We start from the raw sequence: 15,803 nt of genomic DNA on the forward strand, positions 1-15,803 counted from the left end.
TTTTATACAAATACTTGAACAATTATTAAAAATTGTAAACAAAGTGGACGCTTATTCTCAGATGTTAAAAATGAAAAAGAACACATAAAATATTTACAATAGAAAGTTATTTAGCGGATTTAATTGTACTGCCTGTTTCATTATTTACTTACCTTTAAAAGCAAAATATAAATAGTACAGTACATAAATCTTCAAATAAATATAAATAGTAAAGATTGCAAAGTTAGCTTTCTACCTTTTATCTATGTCTCTCCTTGTTATCTTTGTATAGTATTCCACACTATTCATCACATCAATATTTGGAAATTGCATACATTTGCAAAATATATGACGACGATAATATAAAAGACTACGTTATTTGCGGATATTATCGCCAATCAACTTACATAAATTGAACAATTTGCTTTAAATTGATTTCTTCTCGAGCCAAGAAGAAGATTACCCCAGATGGAGCGGCAAATTGTCAGCAGGTAAGGAAAAAGTCGAATATAAAAGTTGAAAACGATGAAAGGAGTGAAGAGATCAGAAGCGATTATGCTAATTTTGTATAAATCAATATGATTCGAAACAATTTTTATGTCAACAGACAGATGAATCCAAACAAACCGGGCAATCGACTTTAAATGTCTCAAAATTTCGTAAAAAACGCTTGGTGCGCATTAAACCCAAAATTTAATTTTAAATAAATATATAACCCGTCGTCTAATTGGAGCTTATAGCAACAAACACTTTTCCAACCGCTTTGATTTGTCATTGGGAAAACGGCATGAAATGAGTCCTAACTGCCACGAATAAATTATTTTGATAAATATTTCTTATTTATTTGATTATGATATGATTTCTTACAGATTAATTTTATTAAGAGTGTATTTGCATTATAATCATAGGTAGAGAAATAGTAAAGAGAAAAAATAATTATTGGAATTATTTATAATAAATTTATTATTATTGTTATTAGTTAGAAATTTTAGAAGAACGAGATTGTTCATACTTTATTTATTTTTAGAAAGAAGATTAATTCCTACATTATTTTTGATTTTAGGAAGGGGTTATCAGAAGGGGGTTTATTTATTATTTTATACTTTATTAGTTTCTTTACCTATATTAATTGGTATTTTTTATTTATATGTTTTAACAGGTTCTTTAAATTTTTACTTGTTGAATAATTATGTAATTGATTATGAAATATTATATTTTTCTATAATTTTAACTTTTTTTAGTAAAAATGCCAATATTTTTAGTTGATTTATGATTACCAAAGAAGCTCCTGTTACTGGTTCAATAATTTTAGCTGGAATTATATTAAATTTAGGAGTTTATGGTTTATTACGAGTAATAAGTTTTATTCAGATTATAGGTTTAAAATATAATTATATTTGAATTTCAATTAGTTGGAGTGGTATTAGTAAGATTAATTTGATTACGACAAGTAGATTTAAAAGCTTTAATTGCTTACTCTTCTGTTGCTCATATAGGAATTGTATTGTCAGGATTAATAACAATTAGTTATATATATATAGGGATTTGTGGATCTTATACTTTAATAATTGCTCACGGTCATTGATTTCCATTAAATTTACTTATTATAAAGGGAGATATATATATATATTGTGATTATAATTAAATAGTTTATTAAAACATTGATTTGTGGTGTCAAAAATAATGAATATCTTTTTAATTCATTAAAAATTTATCTATTTGTACTATTAGGTTTGTTATTTTAATATTTATTAGAATTAATTTATTTTGATTAGGAATAAATTTTATTGTAAATGATTACAGATTGTTTATTGAATGGGAAGTAATTTCTTTAAATTCGATGAGAATTGTTATAACTTTCTTATTCGACTAAATTACTCAGAATTGTAAACAAATGTGGACGCTTAGTTTACTCTCAGATGCTCGAGAAATTTATAAATGCAATAGTCCATATAACGTCCTTTCAGGGATACAAATGAAAAGACATAATTTGGAGAATTTGCAAAAAGGCATAAGTTATTCCCGTTGGGATTATAGACAGGCAATAATATGGCGCCTTAATAATTAATTTGAGGAATATTTAAGAGGTCAATTTATCAATGCCAATGTCACACCTTTATATTGGGGCAGCATTACCAGAAGCTTCAAAAACTGTCCGATGGACTTCGCCAGCAAATTTCTTCAAATCGAGCAACAAAACTTGAAAGTATCGAAAATGTAATTTTGAGCGTTCCTTGATTAGTAGTCTGCATACAGTGAATAGCTCAATATTATTAAATGGAAAACTGTTGTTTTACGTAGAGAAAGATCGAAATTATCGAATTTGACCGTTGGGCATATTAACCAATAAATGTCGCTGATCAAGATAAATGCAAGCGCCTGATATATATCAAAAGACGTTTTTATTTATACTTAAAATTCTTATGATATTTCCCACAAGTTACAAAAGTGGTTTACAAAATTATCCTTTCTGAATAATTTTTAAAACTGAAACATCGCATTTTGGGGATAGGAACAACTTATTCAATTTTACAAGTATGGGATGAAATCATAACTCGCGCTTCAAAAAACGTTGATTTTCTTAAGAATATGACTGCCGATAAGCAATTAGCCGCGTGTAAGGCCTATCTTATTCAATTGGGTCGGATTTATTTAGATATGTTAAATGTTTAAAAAATAACATCGGAAAATATCAACATAATGTAAAATAGCAAACAAACGCATCCACATTAATAAAATCTGTCATCGCGATTTAAAATATAACTAAACAAATAAAATTATAATTATAAAATGTAAATAAATAAAATTATTGCATTATTGCATTTTTTGCGATACCATTGTTTTTACATTTTTCGAACTGGATATATAAGTAAATAATGGAGATAATGAATAAACAAATTGTCCGTAACAAGAATATACAGACACAGAGAGAGAGAGACCGCCTACACATTATATTTATATATTTACATAAATTTAAGTAACATTTTCTGTTTGCAATATGCTTTTGTATCTCAATAGCAAAACCTTATTAAACATTATTAAGCATTCTGCAACATTCTTAAACACGTCAAATGTAAGCAGCGTTAAACATCGAAACCTTATTAAACGTTATTAAACGTTATTATTTTGACTGGACGATTTTTTCAATTCCCAGTCCCATACTCGAGTATGCCTCAGCTGTGTGGTCTCCTTCATATAGGTGCTACGTAGATTCAATCGAATCTGTTCAAAAGCAATTCTTGCTGTTTGCCCTTAGAAATTTGGGTTGGGATCCGGTTGCCTCTCTTCCTCCGTATGAAAATTGGTTGCTTCTGCTGTCCCTACCGTCTCTTGAGAAACGTAGATTTGTTCTTGGCGTTTCCTTTCTAATTAAAGTAATAAATGGTGCTATTGACTCGATTCCATTACTTGGTGAAATAAGCTTTAATGTCCCTAACCGCTTCTCTAGGCACTTTATCTTGGTTAAGCTTAATCAGTGTAAATTTAATTATGAGCTATTTAATCCGCTCAGAGTAGTTTCCAAGAACCTAAATGACATCTATCACTTATACTCGTTATCGGACTCTTTAAAGTCCATTAAAGCAACATTGCTTAATGCGCGCGATTTACCTATGTCTTACTTAAACTAGCTTTTAACCTTAAAAAGTCGTTACGATTCGAAAATGAATTATTGTTAATTATTATCGGTTGCCAGGCTTATGCATGTTTGCGAGGTTCATTTGCAATTTGGTCCCGTACAGGTTGTAAGTGTGGCTCTATGCTGATAGTGTACATGCTTTTTTTTTCTTCTTATTTGTTTTATTTTATACTTATACTAAATTTTATTACTAATTAATATAAGTTTTGCATTAAGAGCCAATTGAACTCAACTGTTATTTGTTTAGTTGAGTTTCTAGTATAAGTGGAATAAATATATAAATAAAAATATATAGGGTTATGGAGTTTTATGATGAAAACAGATCTAAGATAATGATTTTATATACAAACGCTCTTTTTATTTGAAATATTTTTAATTTTTCTACATTTTTCAAACGATTAATATTTTTGAGTTTCTTTTCTTTCATTTTTTTCGCAATTATTCAATTCCTACAACTGCTTTGTACATTAAATTAATTTTATAACGGAGAAAGAGACATTAAGCATATAAGCACGGTTTTCCACCTTGAGGGAGGCGCCATAAATAAATGGTTCAATTTCCTGTTGAAAGGCAAAGCACAGAGTCGCTTTTAATAAATAAATGGTTAAATGCCCAACTTAATCGACGAAAGGGATTCAATTCTGTTACATGCAAAGCCGTCGGCAAAACAACAAGCAAGGGCACAAACCGTCCAGAGATGGGACAGGCGGAATGGAACACTTTGGAAATTAATTCCGATAAAACAGACAACATTGCTTTGAAGGCAGATCTGAAACATTTAGATATTGATTATCGGGGAACGTAATTGTAATTGATTTTACAAGCTTTTATAGAAAACTGTGGTTTGTTTTTTCAATACATTCGCAACTGAGAAAACGAAATGCACGCATGCCTGGGGCTGAAGACAATATTGCCAGAACTGAGCAGTTTTTAAATAGCAACAATGAAATGTGATTAATTTCTTTTAATATTCGCTTTGTTGCTGCTTGGTAATACTACTCCCAGTTTAGCAAAGCAGCCGTCGCTTACAAAGAAAATTTTTATCAAAAATTGTAGAGACAAAATAATACAACTTAAGCAAAATATGACTGATTTCCAATGGCCCTGGGAGTATGAATTCCCGCCATTTTTTACGTGAGCACTCCAAACAAGAAAAAATGCAATCTTCCTAAGTCATCTCTATTTTTTTTTCTAGATTACAAACACATGAAGAAACTCAGAAACGGCAATTAGATGTTTGGTGCAATTTGTTTCTCAAATACCTGAAACATTTAAATAAATTCAGGATAAACGTAAATGAATCAACATTTCCGTTATATTGTAATGAATCGGTAAATAGACGTTTGTCAGCTGATATGATATTAAAAATTTTGACGAAGCTACAGGCTTCTGGACATGCCCAACAGTTAGATAAAAAAGGTAATGAATGGCTGGTTTATTGGCACACATTGGAGGAGTACGGGAATACGATTTATGAATGGATCCAAGAGACTGGACAAACGAACACTGTATGCACTTTGTATGAAATTTCATCTGGAGAATTCACCAATGATAAAGAGTTCCATGAAATTGACGAAGATGTTTTAATAAAAGTTTTACGTTTGCTCGAGGAGAGGGGGAAATGTGAATTAATTGAATTGGATGGCAGTTATGGCGTTAAGTTTTTGTAATTTTTTCACGAAATTTTTATTTATAAAATATAGAATTAATTGAAAAATTTTTAATTTTACGGAATTGACGAGAAAATAAATTTCATTTTGCATTGGTCGTAAAAAAGTTTTGCCGCAATAAATATATACTTGGTGTTATCAATAATTATCCAATGTTTTCCAGATACTTGTTAAATGAAGGAGAAGGATATTGCAAAGTAAAACCATGAAATGCAATTTTGTTTAAATGAAAGTGAAACCAAAACAATTATTTTCACCTAAAGTTATTTTTATAAGATTAAATTATCAACAAAATATTTTCGATGAATATCTACGTCAGCTTGTTGAGAAAACAGATCTGGCAATGCTGTTTTATTATTAATATCTGACATATTTTTCCTACGTTATCAGTAATATGAATAATAATTTGGTAAACTTTGCAAAACATTGGCATTAATAGTCATTAAAATATTTTATTCATTAGGGTATTAAATTTGCCGACATAATAAATGGAATTGATGAAGGCCATTTATCTACTATACGACATGCAGCAGAAATGTCGCATTTCATTTCAGAAAGGACTACTGAAAGAGACAAAAGCACAAATAATGATAGTGATAGTGAGAGCAGCGCTAATGTAAAGAACGACGTTAATAAAGTCGATAAAAATGAGTTAAATAAAAGGAAAATGCGAACTCCAACAAATGACACAGAAGTAACAAGTATTTCTAACAGCTTGCAGGTATTAGAGCCTAATACAATGTCAATACAAAGATCACTAACTTTGCTGTTAAATGTTGTTAGAATTTAGATTTCAAAACAATTAAATCCAGCATTATGTTGCGAGAAGCTGAAGCGCAGCGTAAACGCACCGTACGACGGGAAATTTTGGAAATGCAAGAACGTCACACATCTTTAATACGTCAACAACTAGAGCCTCTACAACAACAAAATCAAGAAGAACACCGTAAGTGGTTAGAGCGAAAAAGACGCGGTGATTCGCAAATTTTGGAAATGGCCGAACAACAATCTTCAAAGGAACAGCAAGAGCATGACCGTCAGTTAGAAACATTACGAAAACAAACTCAGCGTCAACTGCAGTTAATTTCCTTTCAGGGTATTTCACAATACCAATTAAGTTTTCGTTCCAAATATGAGACTATTGCTCAACTACTTATGTCTTTAGACAAGCAAGCCCTATTATCGTGTGCCGAATATAATCGCAAGCTGAGAGAGCTGACACAAATGTTTGAACAACTAATAGGTAGAATTAAATCTGGAGATTGTGGTCCTACTGAATTAAAAACTGCTGAAAATCTTTGCAAGTCGCTGGAGGCCTTGGAAGGCAGCATAATAGAAGCTTGCCGACAAGAGCAAAATAAACAGACTGAACAAAAACAAAGGGAACAAGAGCAGCAACAATTACAGAAAGATGAAGAAAACAAAGCATTTGCTATTTCACAAAGTGCTAAGAGAGAAGAGTTAGTGAAACTAGAACAGCAACCGCAAGCTCAACAACAACAAACACCGGAACCATCGCAAGAACCAAAGCCGTCCAGTACTAATACCGCGGAATCTCCAGTGACATCGACGGATCCGCTAAATAGCTCCCCAAAAAAACTCGTTCGTTCAGGGCGTCTAGAGTTTTACGCAAAAATCAATAATTTTTATTTAGAAAAAGTGGAGAAGGTAAAAGTTTTGCAATCCGACGAGTCCATGAAAAAGTACCGTAGTGACTGTCAAAAATCGATCAATATTCCCGTGAATTCCATATCTGCTGTGAGTCAACAACACATTAGAGATAAATTCGACAAATTATTTTCATTTATTATGGCTCAAAGTAATTCAAATTTGGGTTACGATTACTGCCTATTGTTAATGGCTAAGAAGTTTGTTGGTCAAGGAGAAACCACGGTATCCAGTAACCCGAACGCAGCTTTTCCGATCGCTTCGGTGATAGTTTCTTTATGGAAACAGATTCCAGAATTTGGACAATTATTTTTAGCGTACATCTACAAGGAATCGCCTTTTCTGGTGCCTTGTTTTGTACCACAAAAGAAGGGGCAGTCTTGGGAAGAATATGCTAAGACTTTGGGTTATCGTTTCACAGAAGGCCAAATGGAACAGCAAGATATGTTTTTGAAAAGACAAGCTGGAATCGCTAGATTATATGCTGCTGTCATGATTACCAGCGGACGTAAGCAAGATGGTCCATCTCATCCTTACAGCTTGGACAACGCTTGGCGTTGGCTGACAAACTTTGTTGATTTGGACCCCTTCCCTGATATATGTGCTACTTTAATGATGGAAATTTTACAAATTGTAGGAAACGATTTGTGGCTTACTTATGGTAAACAATTTGTAAAACTTTTAGTTTACATACAGTATAATTACTTTCCCAAATTAACGGCCATGGAGAAAGACGGCGGCCCTAAGGCGCGTCTGGAATTGTTATTGAGAAAATTTTTAACTGAGGGAAAGGTGTCGCGACCGTCAGGTATTTTGCCCGCCGACTTCTGGTAATGTAATTTGAGCAGAAAAGAAATAAACTTCGGTTTTGCACGGATAGTACTTGAATTGTTTATATAGATTTTATCATAGCGGTTTTCTTTTAAGAGTTTTAAGCATTTTAAAAGGAAAAACTTTTTCACTCTTCATCGTCGTCGTCTAAATCAAGATCATCTAGTTCATCAGCTAATCCCAAAAATAAATCCTTATTAATTGGTTCGGCATCGCAAGCGGGTGTGTCTGAATTACTTGAAGAGCAGATTGATTCATCATTTTCATTTTCTGCTGCCTCGGCAACTGCCACAGCGTCTGTTTGCTTGTGTAATCTGGTTTCCGATGCTACTGTGCCTGTACCATCGGCTTCTTCTGCCGCAAGCGACAAAGCATTGAGATCTAATTCTTTGAATTCTATTCCGCCCTCTTCGTCATCTTCCTCGCGGGCATAGTTATCGAAAGCAGCATCACCGTCTTCCATAGGACCATCGTCTACCAAATCCGGATTGAAACTGAACATTTCTCTGCCGGAAATGCCAAATTGCTTGCCTTTACTAAAATCACTCTTCTTGCGTTCCTCTTCAGCGGCTAGCTTGTCTTTCTTTTCTTGTATTTTACGTTTCTTCCAAGCTAAAAAGGTTTCCAGCGTAACCCTTGTAGTATTGGACCCCAAAGAAGCACGTTCCTTTTCGATCAGATCGACTAATGATATTTCAGAAGGTTTATCGTCTTTTTTCTTATCCTTTTTCAAAACATATCCTTGAGGTAACGCGTGCCGATAAATGCATTTCTCACCATTTGGACACTCCCAAAACCAACCGTATTTAGATTTTTCAACTGCTTCAATGAAATATTTACAAATCTATGCGAAGAAAAAATTGTGAATTTTTGCTATAAAATATTTCTTTATGACATCCATACAATATCTGTTGTAGGTCTTCTTTTTTCTCCACCATGTTTCTGGTCTACTACTTCTTTTAACTTAGCGTCGTCCCAGTTTTGCATATCGTCTTCAGTTTCATCGCGCATATCCACATAAATGGAACGTTTCTCAGCCTAAAATCAATATTATTACTACCCCATCACATCGACAAAAGAGTTAGGAAATAAATAATCACCTTATTCTCGACAGACAAATCGTGGGAAAATTTACATTTGTCACCTTTAGTACAAGTGCCCTGTTTGAAAAAAGTACATACTACAGACTTGGGGTCAGTGCCTTTTTCCACTTTCTGTGCTTGTACCGGTTTAAATATTACAGCTAATTCTCGCTGCTCTTGTAACTTTTTCTCCTTTTCCTCCTTGCGTTTATTTACATCAGTTTTAGGATGATGTCCGCCACTGTTGACTTGCTTTTGCACTTGCTGTATATATTTTTGTTGTTTAGAACCTTTTTTATTCTTTAAACCGAACGTTTTATCCTGCAAATAGTCATACGTATATCCGTCGTCGACAATAGGAACAATAGGATAATATTTATTAGGGATTGTTTTGAGGTTAAGTTTTTTTTTCATTAAAACTTTTTACCTCGATAACTTTCTCTTTTTTTTTAAGTTCAGTTTTTTTACTGGCAACTGGCGCTTTCTTAGGCGGCATTTCGTTAATTTATTAATAATACAAATTTTGTCTAATTAAAGGAAAATTTCTGTACAAAAAATTAATTTATATATTCTCGTGTACAATTGACGTATCTTGTCACAAATCATAAATATGAGAAAAATAGTGTTGCCAATTTAACATTTGGACACATACATTCAATTGCTGATAATAGTGAAAAATATAAGGCCGCAACACAATCGAATATATTTTGATCATAATTTATGCAAGTTAGCGGTTTGTAGAATATATTTTGATCACAATTCCCTCTTCTGAAAAACATGGGTATGTTTCATATCGATTCATACAAATTCTTCGAATTCTTACAGTCCAGTTGTTTTTCCTGCCAGCTTGCGGATTTTTTTTTAGTAACAAATTGCAAAAACTAAATATCGAACTGAAATGCTACTATGCAATCGTCAAAAGAATGAAGTAACTGAAAATAAATATTGGTAACAAGTCATTCTAATTGAGAAGTTCGCATTTTGCTCCGCTTCAAACCTTTGGATGAGACGCGCGAAGGCGTAGAAAGGCAACGAGAAACTGACTCGTTACTTTCAGAGGCACTATCTGAACAAGACGAAAATGATGTTTTAATGGAATTAGATGCTTTAGTTCCTGAGAAGGAAGGGGAGAAGTTTAAATTACCTGAAGTTCCTCAAGACGAGCTGTCTCTGCCCTCAGCAGATGAAACGTCGAAAGAGAGCAAAGCTGCCATTATAGAGAAACCAAAAAAGATTCTAATAGAGGCCTAGTATATAAAGTCCGCAATGTTGATTAAGATTTGTAACATACATATTTATAGTTTCACTTAATTCTTTACATTGAGAGTTACATTATCATAATAAGCTAAAATTTTACATATATGATTACAATTAAAAAATATTCTTAATAATCTCATTTTAATAATTTGAAGGAGAATCGGAATTGATTTGTACTCTCTGTCAAGACTTCGTTTCACTCGATTTTCGCATTGCTTTTAGCACAGCTTGCACATAAAGACCATCTTCAAAATTAGCGGCCGCTTGCACTGGTTTTTTTATCCAATTGGATTCCTTACTGGCAAATGATTCCTTTAGAGCATACACCATTTTACATAAGCCCTTTATATATAAACGGGGCAGTAATGTTTCGGAAGTGGCAAAATGCAAATCTTGGACATCAACATAAACGGCTTCTTCCATTTGTGTTGTCTCTCCTTTACTCTTGAATAAGAAAAAGAAAAGATCACCTCCACTACCAAACTACCAAATGCCCTAAACTTCCACACATTAAGACCTCTTGAGAGTGTATTTTAGCCGGCACTGTGTGGCTTTGTGTGGAAGTGGTTATTAAGGTACCATTTATTAGTTCCATTTGAAAATTGCAAAAGTTAGGAGCGGATATCTGCCTTATGCCGTTTATTCCCGGCGTTGATTTAGTATAAGATTTCACTACACTATGCATTCGAACGACGTGTTGTTTGCACTTCTTCTACGGTTTAAGTTCAAAATCTTTTTCCCGTAAAATTGGCACCAATACTTTCGTAATGGCTCCAGTACCAAACACGCCCGGTAACATTTCCTCATTAAATATTTCACATATTTCTTACTTCTCAGTTTAGAATATATTTTGCATAACAACTTCCTTTTCCACGAAAACAATAAATAAACTACGGCATTGCCGGCTTTAAATTTCAAGTGGATGGAAAATAATCTAATATGGCAACTAAGAGTAGTAAAGAGGCAACGGTTCGGTTTTAATTTGGCCAAAAATATTTAATAACATTTGTCGAGTAATTGCGATTCATGTCGAGATTTGTTTTTGTCGGCTGTTTTTTTAAATCTCGTATTTAAATTCATTTCCTTTTTCTGCATTGCACGTACAGCTTGATTATTTTCTCGTAGCTTATCAACCTCTTCCAGAAGCAAAACATTTTCCTTAAATATTTTCTCGGACTTTTCGTTTTCCATCTCGATCGTCCGAGCGATATTTATAAATTTCCAAAACTCGTTCGATTTGCCCACGCTGACGTTGAAATTCATCGCGCACGTTTGCGTTCAAGGATATGAAACGTTTAAGTTAATCGCTGGTATGACGTTGTAAGAGATTTTTTACGGCCACTTTCAATTGATTGGGAGAATTGATATGATTAGCTACATGATAAATTTCAGTACATATATTTTGAATACATTCGCATGCGGCACGAGCTCGATGACGTTCTAGTTTCAAGTCCGCCACGGTGCTGATATACTTATCCTTGAGTTCCTTCAGCTCTAACTCTAGCTGGGCATTATTTTGATTTAAGCCAGCCAATTCATGTTCCATTTCTAAAATGTGTTTACGTTTATCGTTTATTTGAAATTCGCGAGGTTCCATCTGAGCTTTAGGTTCAGGTATTTTATGGTTCAAGACTTGCTTGTACTTATCTAAGTCTTGATTCTTATGTAACAACTCCTGTATGCGTTTCTCTTTAGAGAAACATAATCGCGATCGGATATATCTTTCTGTAGACACTCAATATTCCCATTTAGCTTTGGTATATTCTTTTGAGATTTTATTTGTACTTCTTTGAGGACTTCCACCTCCTCCAATAAATTGTCTACTTCCTTCGTTAAAGTGTCATATTTTTTTTGTAATACCCCAGCACGACCCCGCCATAATTGTGTTTCCTTGCGTTCGGTGGTTAAGCACTTTTCATACTCTATTTAGGTTTCAGCCTTGTTACGATCATTTTCTCCCTCCACCTGGCGACAGTAAGCAATGAATTCAACTTTCTTGTCTTTCATTTCTTTCATCAAATCTCTTATCAGCCCTTTTCTTTCATGCAACTGTTTCTTGTAATCCAGCTCTAGACCTTCGACGGTATCCTGTAGCTTACCCGCCGACTTTTTCAGTTTGGCTTCATAATTTTCTCGCAACTCGAGCTTACTTTCGCGCAATTTGAAGAATTTTTGATATTCAATAAGCATACGCTCTGAATATTGCGTAGCTAAGTGGTTCAACCGCTTTTTATGTTCTTTCTTAAGGTCTCGTATTTGAAATGCAATAAGATTCATCTCTTCGATATGACGTTCCTCGATCTCGTTATTCATACGTTTTAACTCTTCTAAAGCGTAGCAATAGGACTTAAGAACTTCAGCCAATTGTTGCCCATCAAAAATTTCATTTTGACTTAACTGATATTGAAATTCCTCAGCCTGTTACCACAGCCGTAATTCCAGGTTAACAATTTGATCGTTTTTCTCACTAAGTATGTATGTATTAAAACTTCCTGACTTTGCAGTAAATCTTAGTATTTATTGCGGTCAATCATTGACCGCGGAGCAAAGCAATTTTATACGACGATTTTATGAGACGGTTTTCCGCGCCACCCTAGAGGTACCTTTATAGGCGCGTTGCCAATTGTTTTAAATGGCTGGCTCCCTTGGAGGCCTACACCATTATAAAAGTAATGTAACTTATATATAATAGTATCTGTATATAATAATGGTGAAAATGTAAAATATATATACATACATATACGTAATATAAGAAAATGTATATATATATATACATTGATAAGAATAGAATAATATCACAATAATAATACTATACTATTTATAATACAGCGAATTTTCATGTATTTGAGGCGGTGGGCGGCATTTAATCTTTTTATCTAAAATTAAATACAAATAAGGAAATTAGTAAGAAATTTAATTTACAAAATATTGGAATTTGGCTTTGGCAATCGAGGCAATTTATCTGGTCACGTATGTATCGCCCGATACAGTAACCGGTGGCCAGACGCAGGTGACTATTGATTTTGTTTTCTAGCTGACCTGTCGGCAAACTGGTGAACACTTCTCCATCGAGCAAAATTGGTTTGTTGCTGCCGTCTGCCTTTTTGAATTTATGAACGCCGTTGAAGAATTGTTTCGTCCTTTCCTTGTTGGATGCGTCTCTGTCGCAAACGACAGCTCGGACATCTGGTCAGATCTCCTCTGCCAGCTTGATTGCTTTGGTTACATCGCTGGCATCACTTGTATGGTCGGTGCACGGTGTTGCGCTTAGCATTATATTAAAAGGTGTTAATAAGCTTTGCGCGGAGAACACGAGAAACGAGTCTTGCTCCACCATTTTACCTTTTGATGATCTCCCGCAGCCGGTCATCTTATCTTCATCTCGGCTATGGATTAGCTGTTTATTTGTGGAAACCTCGTCGAAACTAATTCGAACTATCTTGTCGTAAGCACTTAACTTGCTTACGACTTCTTTAAGAGTCTCTTTGAAATCGCTTTCAGCTACTTGAACTTCTTCTTCCTGGCATTGACGTCTTCGCATTGCGGCTAGTTCCGCTCGCAGCTCTTCGATTTGGCGGGCACGTGCCGCCTCCTTTGATGTGCTGAGATGTGAAATGCTTCTACTATACTTACTGGGCTTGATGGCCTTGTCCGCATTATGTTCTCTAGTAATCCTTCTTCCGTATTGTCTACAAATCTTTCTATTTTGTATTTTTCTATTCAATTTTTATATTATTATTCGTGAACTCACCACCACAACGAAATCAATCTCGTTCCCGCAGTTGTCCCAGGCCACCAGGCCAGATTCACCATCGCTAGGCTAAATTTGAAAAATGCAACAATATATATAGGAGAAAGAAAGGAAGCAGAAGAACAAGAAAATATAAAAATCAATTTATTAAATTTGAAAAATGGATGAACACATAGAATCTATTCCCCAAAGTTCATACAAATCTGTCTATCAGAAGCGGATACAAAGTGTAAGGAAGCGATTTTGCTTCCTTACGAAAAACTAGTCCGCTTAAAAGTCCTCCCGCCATCCGCAATCAGCAAGTCCGATCTGTCCGCATGTCTTGCGGTGAACAATACATGAGCAACCTCCTCCAACTTCAAATGCAAAATCATGAAAACACCCACTAATTATACCTTGTACAGATAAAATCATAAAACACACACTAAGTATACCTATCCCTTGTACAGACAAAATCATGATATCACACACTAATACACCGATACCTTGTAAAGATTAACTATGCCTATACCTGGTAACGAGAAAAATGTCTAAACACATATTGTACAGGCCCACGTGAGTTAATTCATAGAAACACACACCACATGTGTGTAAAGAGAAAAGTACAAGCACATAGTGAGTATGCCTCCGTAAAACCACAGAAGCACACCACAGCACAGATTAAGAACCCCAGTGTACCAAAAAGCTTAGATCCAAATTTCAAAATGTAATAGCGGAGTCAAGAACCCAAATAAAAGAAAAACTTAGATGCAAGAAATCAATATGGTAAGAACCCAAGTAGAATCTCAAAATGTTTAAGTACTCCAAGGCTAAATAAAAACTCAAAGTATAAATACAAGGAAAATCCCAAAATGTTTAACAAGCAGAATTGAACTTAGGTAGAAAATCCATGCATGCCAAACAACTTCAGCAAGAATGTCTATGTGTAAAAATGCGCAGAATGTGTAACACCGTTAGGGTAAACAAAACAAGCGGAATGGAACTTAGGTAGAAAATCTATGCATACAAAACAAACTTCAGCAAAAATCTCTATGTGTAAAAATGCGCAGAATGTGTAGCACCGTTAGGGTAAACAAAACAAGCAGAATTGAACTTAGGTAGATAAAAATAATAAGAACATACGATAATGCATAAACTGCATACACAAAATGTACAAAGACACGCTCACACATGTAAAAACACACAAAGCAGATGCAAACACAGTGCACAAGCACTCACATACCTAAAGGTGATCGAATCACCCGATTTGGTACCTGAGTGCTTAGTGAGTAGACATTTGAACAAACATAGTAATAAGTTAGATATAAGTTGGTTAAGTTGTACATAAGTAGGATTATGCAAGTCGTAACTGAGGTTGCGACTGCAGCCAACCTAAGCTAAGTATACACATAAGCATATGTAAACATATAGAACATGTTGGCAATAGGACAAGCGAGCGAGACCCCCGCTATAAAAGAGCGGCACGAATAGCAGCGGACATTCCTGCAGGTCGACCGCCCACAATCACCACATCTACTTCGTCTATAAACCGTTCCATATTGACTCCTAGGAAAAAAGAAGAGCTTTAGTAACAAACTTTACTTATAGTTTATATAAATGTATCAAAAATATGCATTCATCTCCCCTTGTACGTCTCCTGAATAGTTTTATACAATTTTTATAGGCGTGGCATTCGATTAGTTTATATTTATTTAACAGTAAAATTAATGCAAGTTATTTAAAATTTACATGCCACTTATGAGCACACATCGTTCACCTTACAGCGCACAACCAACCAACCAACCAACCAACGTTCACTTACATATCTGAGGAGATTTTCAATTATTTCAGAATTTAGAGAAAAAGGTTTTATTAAGGCATGCAAGAGAATTTTAAATGTTGCAAAAGGTTCAAAGACCTGAATCCGACCTAGCAAAATTGTTCCCCTT

At 34.3% G+C, this 15,803-nt stretch overlaps 3 protein-coding genes and 1 pseudogene across 4 annotated transcripts; 2 read left to right on the forward strand and 2 right to left on the reverse strand.

Annotated features, from left to right (window-relative positions):
• Positions 1–4,631: 4,631 nt before the first annotated feature.
• On the forward strand, positions 4,632–5,330 carry LOC119639787 (vacuolar protein-sorting-associated protein 25). The gene is made up of 2 exons (XM_038037444.1): positions 4,632–4,750; positions 4,812–5,330. The coding sequence occupies exons 1-2, from the start codon at positions 4,701–4,703 to the stop codon at positions 5,284–5,286; spliced, it is 525 nt and encodes a 174-aa protein (XP_037893372.1). The 5' UTR covers positions 4,632–4,700; the 3' UTR covers positions 5,287–5,330.
• A 309-nt stretch (positions 5,331–5,639) lies between these two features.
• On the forward strand, positions 5,640–7,803 carry LOC119639755 (nucleoporin Gle1). Its single transcript, XM_038037390.1, has 3 exons — positions 5,640–5,695; positions 5,750–6,007; positions 6,070–7,803. Exons 1-3 carry the CDS (start codon positions 5,681–5,683, stop codon positions 7,786–7,788), a joined length of 1,992 nt encoding a protein of 663 aa, XP_037893318.1. The 5' UTR covers positions 5,640–5,680; the 3' UTR covers positions 7,789–7,803.
• Positions 7,804–7,820: 17 nt separating this feature from the next.
• Positions 7,821–9,904, reverse strand: LOC119639756 (zinc finger CCCH domain-containing protein 15 homolog). Of its 2 annotated transcripts, XM_038037392.1 has the most exons (4): positions 9,295–9,903; positions 8,886–9,188; positions 8,689–8,823; positions 7,821–8,629 (listed from the first exon to the last, which is right to left on the reverse strand). In XM_038037392.1, exons 1-4 carry the CDS (start codon positions 9,361–9,363, stop codon positions 7,913–7,915), a joined length of 1,224 nt encoding a protein of 407 aa, XP_037893320.1. In that variant the 5' UTR covers positions 9,364–9,903; the 3' UTR covers positions 7,821–7,912. The 2 variants fall into 2 exon arrangements, with proteins under 2 accessions (XP_037893320.1, XP_037893319.1); XM_038037391.1 differs by having other exon boundaries at positions 8,886–9,904.
• A 1,216-nt stretch (positions 9,905–11,120) lies between these two features.
• The window catches only part of LOC119639831, a 7,909-nt pseudogene continuing 3,226 nt past the window's right edge, over positions 11,121–15,803 (reverse strand).

This window comes from Glossina fuscipes, unplaced genomic scaffold, assembly GCF_014805625.2.
Source record: "Glossina fuscipes isolate IAEA_lab_2018 unplaced genomic scaffold, Yale_Gfus_2 113, whole genome shotgun sequence".
Classification (NCBI taxonomy): domain Eukaryota; kingdom Metazoa; phylum Arthropoda; class Insecta; order Diptera; family Glossinidae; genus Glossina; species Glossina fuscipes.

Excerpts from the sequence above, each read along its gene's own strand:
- LOC119639787 (XM_038037444.1), top strand. The coding sequence starts at position 4,701 with ATGACTGATTTCCAATGGCCCTGGGAGTATGAATTCCCGCCATTTTTT. Across the intron at positions 4,751-4,811 it reads GAATTCCCGCCATTTTTTAC|ATTACAAACACATGAAGAAA; the intron begins GTGAGCACTCCA and ends TTTTTTTTCTAG.
- LOC119639755 (XM_038037390.1), top strand. Across the intron at positions 6,008-6,069 it reads GTATTTCTAACAGCTTGCAG|AATTTAGATTTCAAAACAAT; the intron begins GTATTAGAGCCT and ends AAATGTTGTTAG.
- LOC119639756 (XM_038037391.1), bottom strand. The coding sequence starts at position 9,281 with ATGAAAAAAAAACTTAACCTCAAAACAATCCCTAATAAATATTATCCT. Across the intron at positions 8,824-8,885 it reads ATTTGTCTGTCGAGAATAAG|GCTGAGAAACGTTCCATTTA; the intron begins GTGATTATTTAT and ends TATTGATTTTAG. Across the intron at positions 8,630-8,688 it reads GAAGACCTACAACAGATATT|ATTTGTAAATATTTCATTGA; the intron begins GTATGGATGTCA and ends TTCTTCGCATAG.